At 41.3% G+C, this 14,769-nt stretch overlaps 1 protein-coding gene across 3 annotated transcripts in view; it reads left to right on the top strand.

Moving 5' to 3' along the window:
* Positions 1 to 13,590, top strand: part of LOC105044741 (LRR receptor-like serine/threonine-protein kinase GHR1) — a 38,262-nt gene extending 24,672 nt beyond the window's left edge. For 2 of the 3 annotated variants that reach the window (XM_073254460.1, XM_010922736.4), the window contains exon 4: positions 12,652 to 13,590. In XM_073254460.1, coding sequence (XP_073110561.1) covers positions 12,652 to 13,241 — 590 coding nt within the window. In that variant the 3' untranslated portion in view covers positions 13,242 to 13,590. Of the gene's footprint in view, positions 1 to 126; positions 1,925 to 12,651 lie in introns of those variants that run through there. The other variant, XM_073254464.1, reaches the window with a different exon arrangement.
* The last annotated feature ends 1,179 nt before the right edge of the window (positions 13,591 to 14,769 follow it).

Here is a 14,769-nt window from a genome sequence, read left to right as displayed (position 1 = left end):
TGAAATATACTCTTATGTTTATTTGCAACATTATTCTTGAAAATTATATAATATCTGAATTATCTAGTAGAGATATTTGTTACTTACTGGGCTGTCTAGCTCATTACCTTTCTTTCTATTTTTCAGATTCAGATAATTAATTTCGAGCGTGGGAAGAAATATTGGGACAGCTTTTAGAGGCGAGATTTAGCATTGTCAACTTCATTGAACTTAGATCTATTATTTTATTTTTAGTAAAATTTTATCGGATGTAAGATATTTATTTTAATTACTTGAATTAAAGTTGAATAATAATTATTTGAATTTATTCTGCTGTGATCATTGATATCGTGATGAGATGATGCCTTGCATGCTTATGGAGAGAGTTTTTCATAAGTATGCGGCGGTTGCCATGACCCTCGATTCACAATCTCGGGTCGGGGGCGTGACAATTAATATGGTATCAGAGCATAAGTGGATAAATTATGACACATAGAATTTGACATAGTATGAGTATAGGTGGGTAAATATTAGGAATATTGGGACGTTAAAATATGAGCATCATAATATACCCATCCTAACAAATAGATAAATGAACCTAATAAGGTTTTATTACTACAAGGTTATCATGCCTCCCCGTAGAATGACAAGAACTACTCAAGGAATTGCAAGAGAAACATCACAACCTTGGGATGGTAACACTCCCCATCTGACCAGTGGCACCCCTCAGGAGGAGGGAGTCGTAGATCTTAATGGGAGTACTTCGAGAGCACGTCAAGAACCAGATATGGCTCAGTTAATGCAGATCCTAATCAGAATGGTACAAGCACAACAACAAATACAGCAGCAAATGCTTGAACAACAGCAGATACAACGAGATACACAACAACATCAGCATCCACCACCACAACATGGAGAGCAACCAGTACAACGGAACAACATTTCAGAATTTAAAAAGCTTGCTCCTCCAGCTTTCAAGGGGACTACTGAACCTCTGGAGGCTGATAACTGGATAATGGAGATGGAGAAGGCCTTCGCTGTCCAAGAGTGTCTTGATGAAGAAAAGATTCGATATGCAGCTTATTTACTACAAGGAGAAGCATACAACTGATGTCAGCGACTACAGCGCAAGCATGAACAAGACGGCGAAATACTTATCTGGGAAAGATTTCGGGTTGCATTCTACGATCAATATTTTCGTCGGAATATAAGGATCCAGAAAGAGCAAGAGTTTATTTATTTGAAGCAAAAGGGTATGAGTGTGACTGAATATGAAGCAAAATTTACAGAGTTAGCAAAATTTGCTTCGAGATTAGTGGATGGTGAGCAAGAACGTGTTCACAAGTTTGAGATGGGACTGAGAACTGAGATTCGAAAACAAGTGGTTCCATATGAATTGACAACTTATGCAGATGTGGTAAACAAAGCACTGATAATTGAAAGGGAAGTCAATGAAGAACGCATGGAAAGGGAAAGAAAGCAAAATCAAATGATACACAAGGGCAGAATAATAAAAACATCAAAAGATCAGCTAAGGGAGCAATAGATAATAAGACTCAACAGATTGATGGTGAGCAGTGCTCCAGATGTGGCAAAAATCATGCAGACAAGGATTGCTATTGGAATACAGGTGCTTGTTTCAAATGTGGTCAGATGGATCATAAAATTGCTAGCTGCCCGCTAAATACTGAAAATCAAGTTGGCCAAAGAACTTATGAAGGACAACATAAGGGTGGTGGACAGATTTCTAAAACCCAGAGAAGAGTTTATGCGCTTACTCAACAGAATGCATAGGCTTCCAATACACTGGTGATAGGTATGAAAAATTTTGAGGACGAAATTTCTTTTTAGGGGTGAAGAATGTCATAGTCCAAAACCAAACCCAAGCCCAACTATCTAAGACCCAAGCCCATTCAAAAAAAAAAAAAAAAAAACAGAGGAAAAATCGGGAAGAAGACTCCCGATAGGAGTCTTCTTCTCCGGCGAGACCCGGGCAAATTGGGAGTCCTAGGACCTCTCGAAGTCCTAGGGCCCTCTATAAGAAGCCCCCCCTTTCCCTAGAAGCCGATCACCGACCCTCTTTCCCTCTCTTTCTCCCTATTTTTTGATTTGGAGCCGCGGACAACCGTTTTGCTCTCGCCGTGATTTCTCGCCGGTGGGGTCACCGGAGGCCGAGGTGAGTTTCCCTTCTCTTCCTCTCTTCCTTCCCCTTCCTCCCGTGCCCTTGTGCGCGGCTGCCGGCGACGGGAGTCGCCGATTTTTGATCGGAAAAGAGACCTCTGTTTCGATCTCTTTTTCCTTGGATTTTCCGGCGCCGGCGATTGCAATCGACCGCCGGCCATGCTCCTCCGTAACCGGGGGAGTGGCCCTCCTCTGCCGTCGGCCTCCGTCGCGGCGGCCACGGCCTGAACGGCTCGGCACAAGGAGGGGACTGCCGTCCCCTGTTCCGCCTGGAAGGAGCCCGAGAGAAGAAGAAGAAAAAGAAGAAAAAGAAGAAAAGAAAATAGAAGAAAAAAAAAAGAAAAAGAAGAAAAAGAAGAAAAGAAAAGAAAAAGAAGAAAAAACAAGAAAAAGAAGAAAAAGAGAAAAAGAAAAGAAAAAAAAAAGAAAAAGAAGAAAAAGAGAAAAAGAAAAGAAAAGAAAAAGGAAAGAAAAAGAAGAAAAAGAAGAAAAAGAAGAAAAAGAGAAAAAGAAAAGAAAAGAAAAGAAAAATAAATAAATAAATAAATAAATAAATAATAAAATAAAATAAATAAAAAAATGATGAGAGAGAGAGTTTCTCTCTCTTCTCTCTCTTCTTTCAGTCTGAACCCTTACTTTCTCTCTCTCAAATTGGACTTTCTCTCTCTACTTTCTCTCTCTAGAATTTTCTCTCTCTAGATTGTTTCTCTCTCTTGATGGATTCTTCTCTCTCTAAAGTTATTCCTCTAGGATTAGCGTAGTGGAAGGTTTCATTTGATGATTTTGATCGAGTTTAGGGAAGAGTCTGATTTTAAGTGAGGTTTTGATTTAGGATCTGTTTAGATTGAATTTTGAATTAAAATTAATGTAAAAATATAATTTTGGATAATAGGCACGGAAGAATCTCCTAGAAGTTAGTCGATCTGTTCATTCAGTGCTCCATGAAAGGTAAGTAATGAATCATCTTCTCGAGATATTCCATATTTATTCTGAAAATAAATAATTATTCTCTGAAATTATGCATGATTTATGAAATTATGTTTTGAGAGAAAAGTACTTTTTAAATGTTATGGTATATCGATTTATGCACATGGTCAGTGAAAAATTATGATATATTATGATACAGTGTTTTGATACAGATCGGATTTATACTCTCAGCCTAACTATGTTTCAGTGGGCCCCGCCAATGGGGATTATATGTTGGTACTCAGTGGACCTTGCCAGTGGGGGTTGTGCGCTGGTGTTTGTGGACCCTGCCAGTGGGGGTTGTGCGCTGGTGTTTGTGGACCCTGCCAGTGGGGGTTGTGCGCTAGTATTTTGTGGACTCCGTCAATGGGGGTTAAACGTTGGTCATAGTCAAGGCTGTTGAGTTACGAGTGTTTTGAATCGAATCGGATTTATGATTATATTATATGTGAATATTTGAAAATATTTGATTTGTATTAAATCAGCATGAAATATACTCTTATGTTTATTTGCAATATTATTCTTGAAAATTATATAATATCTGAATTATCTGATAGAGATATTTGTTACTTACTGGGCTGTCTAGCTCATTATCTTTCTTTCTATTTTTCAGATTCAGATAATTAATTTCGAGCGTGGGAAGAAATATTGGGACAGAACTTTTAGAGGCGAGATTTAGCATTGTCAACTTCATTGAACTTAGATCTATTATTTTATTTTTAGTAAAATTTTATCGGATGTAAGATATTTATTTTAATTACTTGAATTAAAGTTGAATAATAATTATTTGAATTTATTCTGCTGTGATGCATTGATATCGTGATGAGATGCCTTGCATGCTTATGGAGAGAGTTCTTCATAAGTATGCGGTGGTTGCCATGACCCTCGATTCACAATCTCGGGTCGGGGGCGTGACAGGGCTGCTCGGGATCAGGAGGAGTTTGTTGTGAAGAGTAGTGGAGTGGAATCGTGGCCATCACCGGGACATGCCACGTGGAGTCTGTTGCGGGGAGTGGAGCGGCGTCCGTTGTCGCGACTTGCCAGAGGGTGGAGGAACTGCGCGGTATCCGTCGCAGGAAGTGGAGCAGACTCGTGGCCATTATTGTGGTCTGCCGGGGAGTGATGGGGCCGTGCGGAATCTGTCGCAGGAAGTGGAGCAGAGTCGTGGCTGTTACTGCGGCCTGCCAGGGAGTGATGGAGCCGTGCGGAATCCGTCGCAGGAAGTGGAGCAGAGTCGTAGCCATTACTGCGGCATGCCAGGGAGTGATGGAGCCGCGAGGAATCCGTCGCAGGAAGTGGAGCAGAGTCGTGGCCGTTACTGCGGCCTGCCAGGGAGTGATGGAGCCGCGCGGAATCCGTCGTAGGAAGTGGAGCAGAGTCGTGGCCGTTATTGCGGCATGCCAGGGAGTGATGGAGCCACGCGGAATCCGTCGCAGGAAGTGGAGCAGAGTCGTGGCCGTTACTGCGGCATGCCAGGGAGTGATGGAGCTGCGCGGAATCTGTCGCAGGAAGTGGAGCAGAGTCATGGTCGTTACTGCGGCCTGCCAGGGGGTCCAGGCCCGTCAGTCGAAGTTCGGTTGGGGTGTCTGGCGGAGAGAGGTGGCTAGCTACCCATCTGAGAGGAGCTCGGATGCTGCAAATCCTGTTGGGTGCCTTGGGCGTTAAGGCGGCGGGCGAGGACCACTTGCCGTAGGAGCTCGGAGTCCGGCTGCCGTAGGAGCCCGGATGAAGTCTTTCCGCAGTCGAAGTCGGGGACGAAGTCCGGCTCCCGTAGGGGTCCGGACGAAGTCTACCTGCAATTGAAGTCGGGGACGAAATCCGGCTCCCGTAGGAGTTCGGGCGAAGTCTACCTGCAATTGAAGTCGAGGGCGAAGTCCGGCTCCCGTAGGAGTCCGGGCGAAGTCTTCCTGCAGCCGGAGTCGGGGACGAAGTCCGGCTCCCGTAGGAATCCGGACGAAGTCTACCTGCAATTGAAGTTGGGGACGAAGTCCGACTCCCGTAGGGGTCCGGACGAAGTCTACCTGCAATTGAAGTCGAGGGCGAAGTCCGGCTCCCGTAGGAGTCCGGACGAAGTCTACCTGCAATTGAAGTCGAGGGCGAAGTCCGGCTCCCGTAGGAGTTCGGGCGAAGTCTTCCTACAGTTGGAGTTGGGGACGAAGTCCGGCTCCCGTAGGAGTCCGGACGAAGTCTACCTGCAATTGAAGTTGAGGGCGAAGTCCGGCTCCCGTAGGAGTCCGGACGGAGTCTACCTGCAATTGAAGTCAGGGACGAAGTCCGGCTCTCGTAGAAGTCCGGACGGAGTCTTCCTGCAGCCGAAGTCGGGGACGAAGTCTGGCTCCCGTAGGAGTCCTGATGGAGTCTACCTGCAATTGAAGTCGGGGACGAAGTCCGGCTCCCGTAGGAGTCCGGACGGAGTCTACCTGCAATTGAAGTCGAGGGCGAAGTCCGGCTCCCGTAGGAGTCCGGGCGAAGTCTTCCTGCAGCCGGAAGTCTTCCTGCAGCCGGAGTCGGGGACGAAGTCCGGACGAAGTCTACCTGCAATTGAAGTTGGGGACGAAGTCCGGCTCCCGTAGGGGTCCGGACGATGTCTTCCTGCAGTCGAAGTCGGGGACGAAGTCCGGCTCCCGTAGGAGTCCGGACGGAGTCTACCTGCAATTGAAGTCGGAGACGAAGTCCGGCTCCCGTAGGAGTCCGGACGAAGTCTACCTGCAATTGAAGTCGAGGGCGAAGTCCGGCTCCCGTAGGAGTCCGGGCGAAGTTTTCCTGCAGCCGGAGTCGGGGACGAAGTCCGGACGAAGTCTACTTGCAATTGAAGTTGGGGACGAAGTCTGGCTCCCGTAGGGGTCCGGATGAAGTCTGCCTGCAATTGAAGTCGAGGGCGAAGTCCGGCTCCCATAGGAGTCCGGACGAAGTCTACCTGCAATTGAAGTCGAGGGCGAAGTCCGGCTCCCGTAGGAGTCCGGACGGAGTCTACCTGCAATTGAAGTCGAGGGCGAAGTCCGGCTCCCGTAGGAGTCCGGGCGAAGTCTTCCTGCAGCCGGAGTCGGGAACGAAGTCCAGCTCCCGTAGGAGTCCGGACGAAGTCTACCTGCAATTGAAGTTGAGGGTGAAGTCCGGTTCCCGTAGGAGTCCGGATGGAGTCTACCTGCAATTGAAGTCGGGGATGAAGTCCGGCTCCCGTAGGAGTCCGGACGGAGTCTTCCTACAGCCGAAGTCGGGGCCGAAGTTCGGCTTCTGTAGGAGTCCGGACGGAGTCTTCCTGCAGCCGAAGTCGGGGACGAAGTCCGGCTCCCGTAGGAGTTTGGACGGAGTCTAGAAGGCGGTCGATCATCGTAGAAACTTGGGTGGAGTCCGTCCGTCGCGAAGAATCCGGTCGACGCTGGTGGGGGCTTATCCGTCGGCAAAACTTGGGAGTGTTGCGGAGGCTCGGCCGCCAGAGAGGTTCGGAGAGATGTAGCCGAAGGTCGGAAGTCGGTATAATCTCCGGAGGGTCACTCCTGTCATGAACTTCGGCTGGGGGGTATTTTATACCCAACAAGAACCAAGGAAGATCGGGAAAAATTGAGTGGCAGCAAGAGAAGCCGAGCAGCATTAGGGCCAGCGACATCAGGAAAGATCAGAAAAAAATGAGCAACAGTAGGAAAAACCCAGCAGCTCAAGTAGAGATTGAGTAGCACTAGGGAAGGCTGAACAGCAACAAAGAGGGGAGGTCACCTAGGAAGAAGGTGAGGTTTTGGTGGTTGGTAGCTATAGATCAATATCCCTAGTTAGGGTTCCTGCTCTGATACCATGAAAGAGAGGCAAAAGAGCTTACCCTCTGGGGTCTCATTAACTAATATATATAGAGTATATGATGTTCATATATGGCAACATATACCAGCAATAATACCGCAATAATATAGCAAATATATGGCAATATAGGCTAGCAATAATACAGCAAATAATACCATAAAAACCTCCACGATATATGGAAAGAAATATGCAATCCTAACCACTATATATGAAAAGAAATATGCAATTCTCACGGATAGAAATTCTCAGAAGAAGAATTAAAAGTATGAGATGTCACAACACTAAGAGGCCTTTGAGGTGAATTTCTAACTTCATCAGTATGCTTCAGTCATCACTTGGCCTTAAGCTGATCCTGCAGCCGTGGAAAATAGACAACTTCATAGGATACCCATTTGTGGGAATTCTAGTAGTTGTGGGTTAAGATAGCATGGCCTAAGTTTTTGAAGTGATCCTCAAATCTGTTTGCTCATTCTTTGAACTGATAGGGTACTTTTTCAAAATCTTCCGATGCCTTTTCTATTCTAGTAAAGCATTTCTTTTATGCTGACAAAGTAACTCTTCGTGATGTGAAAGGCATCCATTATGCTCATTATTGTTGCAAAAAATGATTGTAAGAAGGAGATATCTCCTTGCATGGGAGGGGATAAGAGAGGATGAAAGATTGAATTGAGCTTTGATACTATACCACTCAGCTCAACTAAGCAATTGGGGTTAGTTATATGAATCATTTTCCTGTATTCCACTCTATTTAGAGCCACACTATCAGAAAGTTGGGTTGAGTACTGGAACGTCTAAGTTGAATTAAGCTTTGATAGTAGTTCTAGAAATCATGGTTTAGTGTACTGCCCCATACTGCCCAGTAGGGAGCCTATCATACCATACCAGTCTCATACCACTATCCAATTTTGTACTATACCAACACTCAATATACTATCTCATATCATACCGAACCGCATACCAACACTGTAATAGGATGGTACTGGTACTGAGTTCGATACCGAGATAGTGAACCATGCTAGAAATAATAGGTATCTAAGAAAGTACAAGATGGAAGCAAACTAAAATGGAAAAGAGATTGAGGTGAATCCACCACTAAAACCAATGAAAAATTAACACTATTTTATTCCAATTTCTTCACCATGTTTCTTTCTCTACTATATGTCTATTTATATAGACACAAGATGACATTATATTTCCCGCTGAGTTAATGCTTACAACTACATAAAAGATAAATACTTGTGTGATCTCTAAAAGATACCATGCATGGACCATAATGAATAAAGACAAATTTATAACACACAGTTTAGGAATAACAACCACTAGTTATTGATAACATTTAACTAGGTTTTGGTTTGGACTAACATATGGGACACCCCAAAATTTGTTGATATAAAATGAGTTGATTCGTCATGGTTGGTCCATTGCTCCTGCTAAAATAGGAGCAAAGGACAACCATGTGTGATTGATCCTTCTTGGAGTAGCTCATTATTTCATCTACATTCAAACTTCAAGTCAAATATTAATTATGATATTAATAGCTAGTGGGTGTTTAGCTTTAGTTATGTGTTCGTAAATGTTAAATATGGCTAGTGTTTCTAGGCTTATTAATTATGGTTCATGCATGTGTCATATAGAGTTTGTGAATGTAACTATTGTTGCCTTTCAGATTGTTGTAACGCATTCATTATAGGACATGAAGAGTCATATGTCGTCTATATAAAATCATATAATAGAGTGAAATTCATTATAGGACATGAAGAGTCATATGTCGTCTATATAAAATCATATAATAGAGTGAATAATAATGAAGAATTGGATTGTTTGTGACTTTATGTTTAGTGGTGGATTCCTCTTGTTATCTTCCTTCTACTTCCCTTCTATCTCAATCTTTTCTTCTCTTTTGCTTAACCCTTACTAACTTCAGTTTTAGTTGGAGTCAAAGTATCTGTTTGATCTCTCATCATTTGTCCGGTTCTCTCTTTAAGAAGACATCTCCTTTCTGAAATCATGGTTTGCAACAGATGATACTCCTTTGACATAATGAGTAGTTACTTTTATCAACATAAAATACACTTGGCTCAAACACAAGGAAAGTTTGATGAATGAATCAAAGCATGAGGAATTTAAAGAACAAGAAAAAAGGATTGACTATCTTCATATGCTATCTTAAATCATGACAACTAGAGCTTCTTTAAATGATAGGCCATCGTATTTTGAAGTTCTTCCTAAATCACATATCAAGATCAACTTTAGTGCAAAATATCAATTATGGAGACGGTTGAAGTTAGAAATTTACCTCTGAGGCCTTATAACATGGTGATATCTCATACTTCTAATGACTTCTCCAGTTATTCAAGTACACATAATTACAAGATCTAAGTCTGCTGTGAATTTATCAATCTGATCGTCTTTGTGTCATCGGCATTTGGTTTAAGAGAACTAAAATTTTAAGCTTCAAATTTTTGGAGCATGACAGAGTAAGAAGGTTTTAAGAATTTGATTTCATGCCTTAACATTGAGAAAATAGTGTTCAGGGAAATTCTATTTTATTTGAATATGAAAATTCATTTTCTAATATCTTTGAAGATCTGTACTTTTATGCGAAAACACCAAGATAATTTGTTCTCGGCTGGAACCATATCTTTCAGCAAATTACAAATTATTTGGTGTAGGTTATGTGGCATCACAAGGTCTAATTAATAGACTGGGAATGCAAGAAATTCCAAAAGCATTATTGTTAAACAAACTTGAAGGTAGGGTTCCACACAGTGGAAGCATGGGATGCAAGAGCAATGGACCTTTCATGTTGGATCAGTTGATTTTGCTTCAGTGCATGGAGTAGACTATTATCTAGTTTATAGCCAAAAGTCTAGTCAAATATTAATCATGCTATTAATGGTTAGTGGTTGTTAAGGTTAATGTGGAATGTCTCTTAATGATTTTAGGCTTATTAATTCATGCATGCATCTCGAAGAGCTTATGAAAGTAATTATTGTTTGTCTTATAGAATTTTGTGATTACGAATTATAGAATGTGAATTGGCATGGGTTGTCTATAAAGCCATACAGTTGAGAATGGATGATAATGAGGAAGTTGATTGTTTATGTTGATCTCTGTTATCTTCTTTCTCCTACTTGCTTCTCCTTTATCTCAATCTCTTCTTCTTCTAGTGCTTGACCCTACCATTTTTGCCCTCAGCTACATCAAAAGTTCGTTACTAATAATTCAAGTGTAGCATCCACGCAAATTTTCATCTCTTTAACAAACAGCAGATGATCTATGACTGAGATGCTCTCCTTTAGAATGTCAGCAGTTTATTTTGGTAATAAGTACTAAAGAAATGAGGACTTAAGAAGGACATTTCATGTATATTTATTGTTATTTTAAGCTCACCAGTCTTGTCAAAATAAGCAAGAGCTAGGAATTTTTGTTATTTAACAAGCACCTCAAACAAGGTTTTAAAAACATCAGAATGGTACAGTATTGCATGCTGGAACCTACAGTTCTATAGGCAGAAAGTCTTAATCATGTTATAGGTGTCTTTTTTAGAGAAGCTGACCAACCATGATGGACTTCATTTTTGTGTTGGTAAGCTTTACCATGATGACTTTGTTGATAACAGACAGCTTTGCCTTTATCACAGTCATCATAAAGAATAAAAGGATTAAAGATTATCAGATTAACAGTGCTGCAGGTAAGGTGATGGTCCCTTCCCATGCTCGCTCATTGAGAGTAGTTCAATGAAAGAAGTTGTTGAGTGAAGAGGAAGCTTTTATCAGATGTAGCAAAGTAGAGAGGAAGCTACTTTTAAAATAATGATGGAAAAGCAATCCATAAAAATAATGGGATATTTAGGCTTTTAAGGATAAACCAGAAGCATAAAGATAACTGAGGGTGTCATACCTTCCTTCTTGCTGAATTCTTGGCACTTCATCTTCAATCTCCACAGGGCATCTATCAAAGTCGTGCTGCATTGCACCAAGATTCTCGTCTCAGCAATGTCTCACCATTGGTTTATCACAGCTTCAAACAAAAGGAATGTGTTTGTGTGAGAGCTTGAGAAGCATATTTCTAATTGTGAAGACTTTAACGGGTGCATAGGAAAGCATTCTAGGGCCCCTTATATTAGTAAGATTCACGGGTGGTTATACACGTCTCACATTTGAAATAAATAATACAGGAATTTTAAATCAAACAAATTCTCAAAGCTAGGCATATTTGTAGTTTAAGGCATCTAAGAGTTAGATTCCTGCTGCCAGAAGGATTTGAATAGGTAGAAACTGTAGTTGCTTCCAAATCTGATGTGCTGATTGTCATGCTTCGGACAGTCCACCATCAGATGGTAGGAAACAGTCAGATTCTGCAGCTTTGGCTAGGACTTGGCTGCCACTGCAAGGTGGCAATGAGCTGATGTCAGTAATTGGATGTTTAGTAAGAGCCATCAGAAGGTTGGCTTGATTAGATTGCCCCTTCTATTCTTTTGGTGTCTTTAGGCTGCACCAATGACATTTTAAAAAGAATAAAGAGTGAGAGTATGTAGAGTAAGGGTATGTGCATCATAATTTCTTAGATTCTTTTGTGAGATCTTCAAGGCACATTGTTGGATGGTCTTCCAACTTAATTAAGAGTGTTAATGTTAGGACTTCTTATCAATTAATTGAAAGATGATTAAGAGTTCTGCTAGCTGTTTTGACTGCTTAATATATAGATTTTGCTCCCTTACAGGAAATTAAAAATGATGCATGTTCTTAAAGAAATTAAGATAAAAGAAGGAGAAGAAGATCGAAAAAGAAGTCTAAGAAGAGGAAGAATATAGGAAGAGAGAAAGAGGGGAATCACACCTTCAAACAAAAATTTGAAGCTGTAATTTTAGCTTAATATTCATCAGCTTTCAAATGATACAATTGCAAGTTGCATCCATTGTAAAAAGTGTTAATATCACTGTATATTGACCTTTGATCCAAATTAATCCTAACCATCAACTAACCTGATAGAATGTAACCAAACAAGATGCAAACACCTTTACTAATAGTGTTAGCAGTGTCATGCATGGTAACACTATAGTAACTTGATCTACTAACATGCTTTAAGCATGAAACACATGAATAGTCTTGGCAGACATGCCTGATTTGGGTTTTTTGACATTTGCACACTTAGAGACTTGGGGTATTTCACGAGACTACATGGTACTTCGTACCATCAAATTATAACATCATTACATGTCTTCTGTTTGGCTTTTTTTTTTTTAAATGTAAGCTATCAAGTTTGACATCATAATTTGTGAAACTTTATGAATTTTATGTACTTAAGGAGCAACAGGCACCTTTCGCTCATTGTTTATTATATACAAGTACATAGAGGCACAAGCATGTCCTACCTGGTGTCTAAAATGAGTAAGGATAACAAGCACGATGACCAAGATGAGTCAATATAATAACCATGTTAATTAAATAAATTGCCAGCATAGAGGGGATGCAAACTCACGGCATCCAGCAAATATAAGCTCTATTATCATGTTAGCTGACCAATATATTCCAAAATCTTAAGCTGATTGTCAAGGGGTTAACAATGTATATGAAGCTTGACAGCTAGATCACATGTTGATACTGCATTTATTTTCTAATCATAATATCAAATTAATGATCTGTTCAAATTTAACATATTTAACAAAGTACTCAGACATGCATTTAGTATCGACTTTAACCTGATTGCTATCTTGCTTTCCATTCACAGAGTCTGAACAGAGAAAGCTCTATCCCTTATCTTTGAGGCAACGGCTTGACATCGCTGTAGATACTGCTCGCTGCCTGGACTGCCTACACAATGAAAAAGCAATTCCTCATGGCAATCTTAAATCCACAAACATCTTAATTCAAGCTCCCAATTTGAATGCTCTTCTGACTGATTACAGTCTACATAGGATAATGAACCCAGCTGGCATGGCTGAGCAGGTTTTAAATGCCGGTGCTCTTGGATACCGTCCACCAGAATTTGCAAGCACAAGTAAGCCATGCCCATCATTAAAGAGCGATGTATATGCTTTTGGGGTTATTTTGCTTGAGCTGTTGACTGGGAAAAATGCTGGAGAAATTGTCTCTGGAAATCCTGGCATTGTAGATCTGACCGACTGGGTGAAGTTACTGGCTAGTGAGAACCGTTCATATGAGTGCTTTGATCGGCATATTCTGGAAGTTGACAGTGCTGAAAGCCCCCCTAGGGTGCTTGAAGATATATTACGGGTGGCCCTCAGGTGTATTCGTTCAGCATCTGAAAGACCTGAGATCAGAACCATATTTGATGATCTCTCTTCCATAACCTTTTAATCCAGCTGCAGGGTTGTGCATCTTCTACTAACCCAATTGAAGAATTTTAGCTCCTTAGTGCTAACATTATTAATGATTTTCTCCCCATTTGCTTCTTCAAACATGTTAAGTTTCCTGTGGTGTACCCTTCATTCTTTTATTTGGTCTGGCCATTCTCAACTGTCTAGGATAATAATCCTATGGCTTGTACAAGTTGAGGAAAGAAATAAATGTTCGTGGTGAGTTTATTCTCTGACCTTGTTAAGGTGTTAGTGGTTTCATTCTCAGAAGCCAAAGAATTTGAAAGAGATGATGTAGCTTCTTGTGATGGTTTTAGAAAAGAGATATTCCTGTTGTTTTTGTTTCCTTATTACCTGTTTGGAAAACAGATGTTCTGCAAGGTCGAAAAAACTGACCAATACGTAGGGGAAAAGATGGACCTGCCTGAAAAGTTCTCTTATGCTTAAGTTTGATGAATGAAGACATCTTTCTTGGAGAAAAATCACGGACATCATACGGAACCTGTCAGAAGTCAACTTTTTTTTTTTTTTCGGTAAGTTTTTTTTTCTTTTTCTTTGGTTAGGCTTCAGGTATCTCTTTTGAAACTACAACCGTACAATTAAGTGTGATGTTAAAAGCAGTCATAAAATGGAAACGAATTATATCATGAATGTCTTCAAATATCATGATTTGCTCAGGATTAAATTTTTCAATAAATCTAGGAATATGTTTGGTTCTCTATTTTAAATGTGATGTCTTTAAAATTTTGTTTATGTTCATTACTTGTATGAAGTTAGCTCCTCAGTTGGATGGGGATAGCATGGGAGGGTGGCGAGTGAGAGGTGAACAACAATAGGAGTCCCTCCACACTCCCGTGAACGTTATTTGGAGTATTGATGATGCTTGGAACATCATGGATTATTTCATGTTAAAGCGGAAAAAATGGGTTAGTTTGCATTGAACTTTTCAGAGTCTTAACAAATAAGAACCTAAGAACTGCAGGCTTTTTCTTGATGATCCTCTGCTTTTATGCCAAAAGATGCCCAGGTCTTTGCCCTCGTAGATCTTGTTATTGAGTTCTCTGGGTTGAATTGGAGCTTGTCCAACCAACGTTAGACTTAGAGGATGCAAATTGAGTACATTGGGCTGGGCCAGAGGTTTTCTCTGGCCCAGGCTGCTTAGCTAACGTCAAGGACAAGAGCAGTTTAGCCCATTTTTGGACCAGCATACTTGGTGCAGCACTAGATTAATGTGCTACAATTTAGCTTGAGCCGACATTGTGATTCAGGCGGGCACGGTCAATCTGGGTGCTTATTTTGTCATCCCACAGACTGCTGGCATACCATTTTCTAGGAATCATTGGAGATAAGCTGCCGAAAGGTGAAGGCTGATGGGAGTGGGAGTGAGTGGTAGGTACAGACTATCCATACCACATTTGGTCCAGGGTTATATTGAAAAATAGTGATACGATGATTTGATAGGGTACAAAATGATCTTTCTCCTTGAGGAAGAAGATTTACTTGACAACATAGTAGCAAACTAGGAGTAA

This window comes from Elaeis guineensis, chromosome 1 (genome assembly GCF_000442705.2).
Source record: "Elaeis guineensis isolate ETL-2024a chromosome 1, EG11, whole genome shotgun sequence".
Taxonomy (NCBI): domain Eukaryota; kingdom Viridiplantae; phylum Streptophyta; class Magnoliopsida; order Arecales; family Arecaceae; genus Elaeis; species Elaeis guineensis.
The sequence above is the reverse complement of the archived record's forward strand: the minus strand, read 5'-3'. Positions and strand labels throughout refer to the sequence as shown.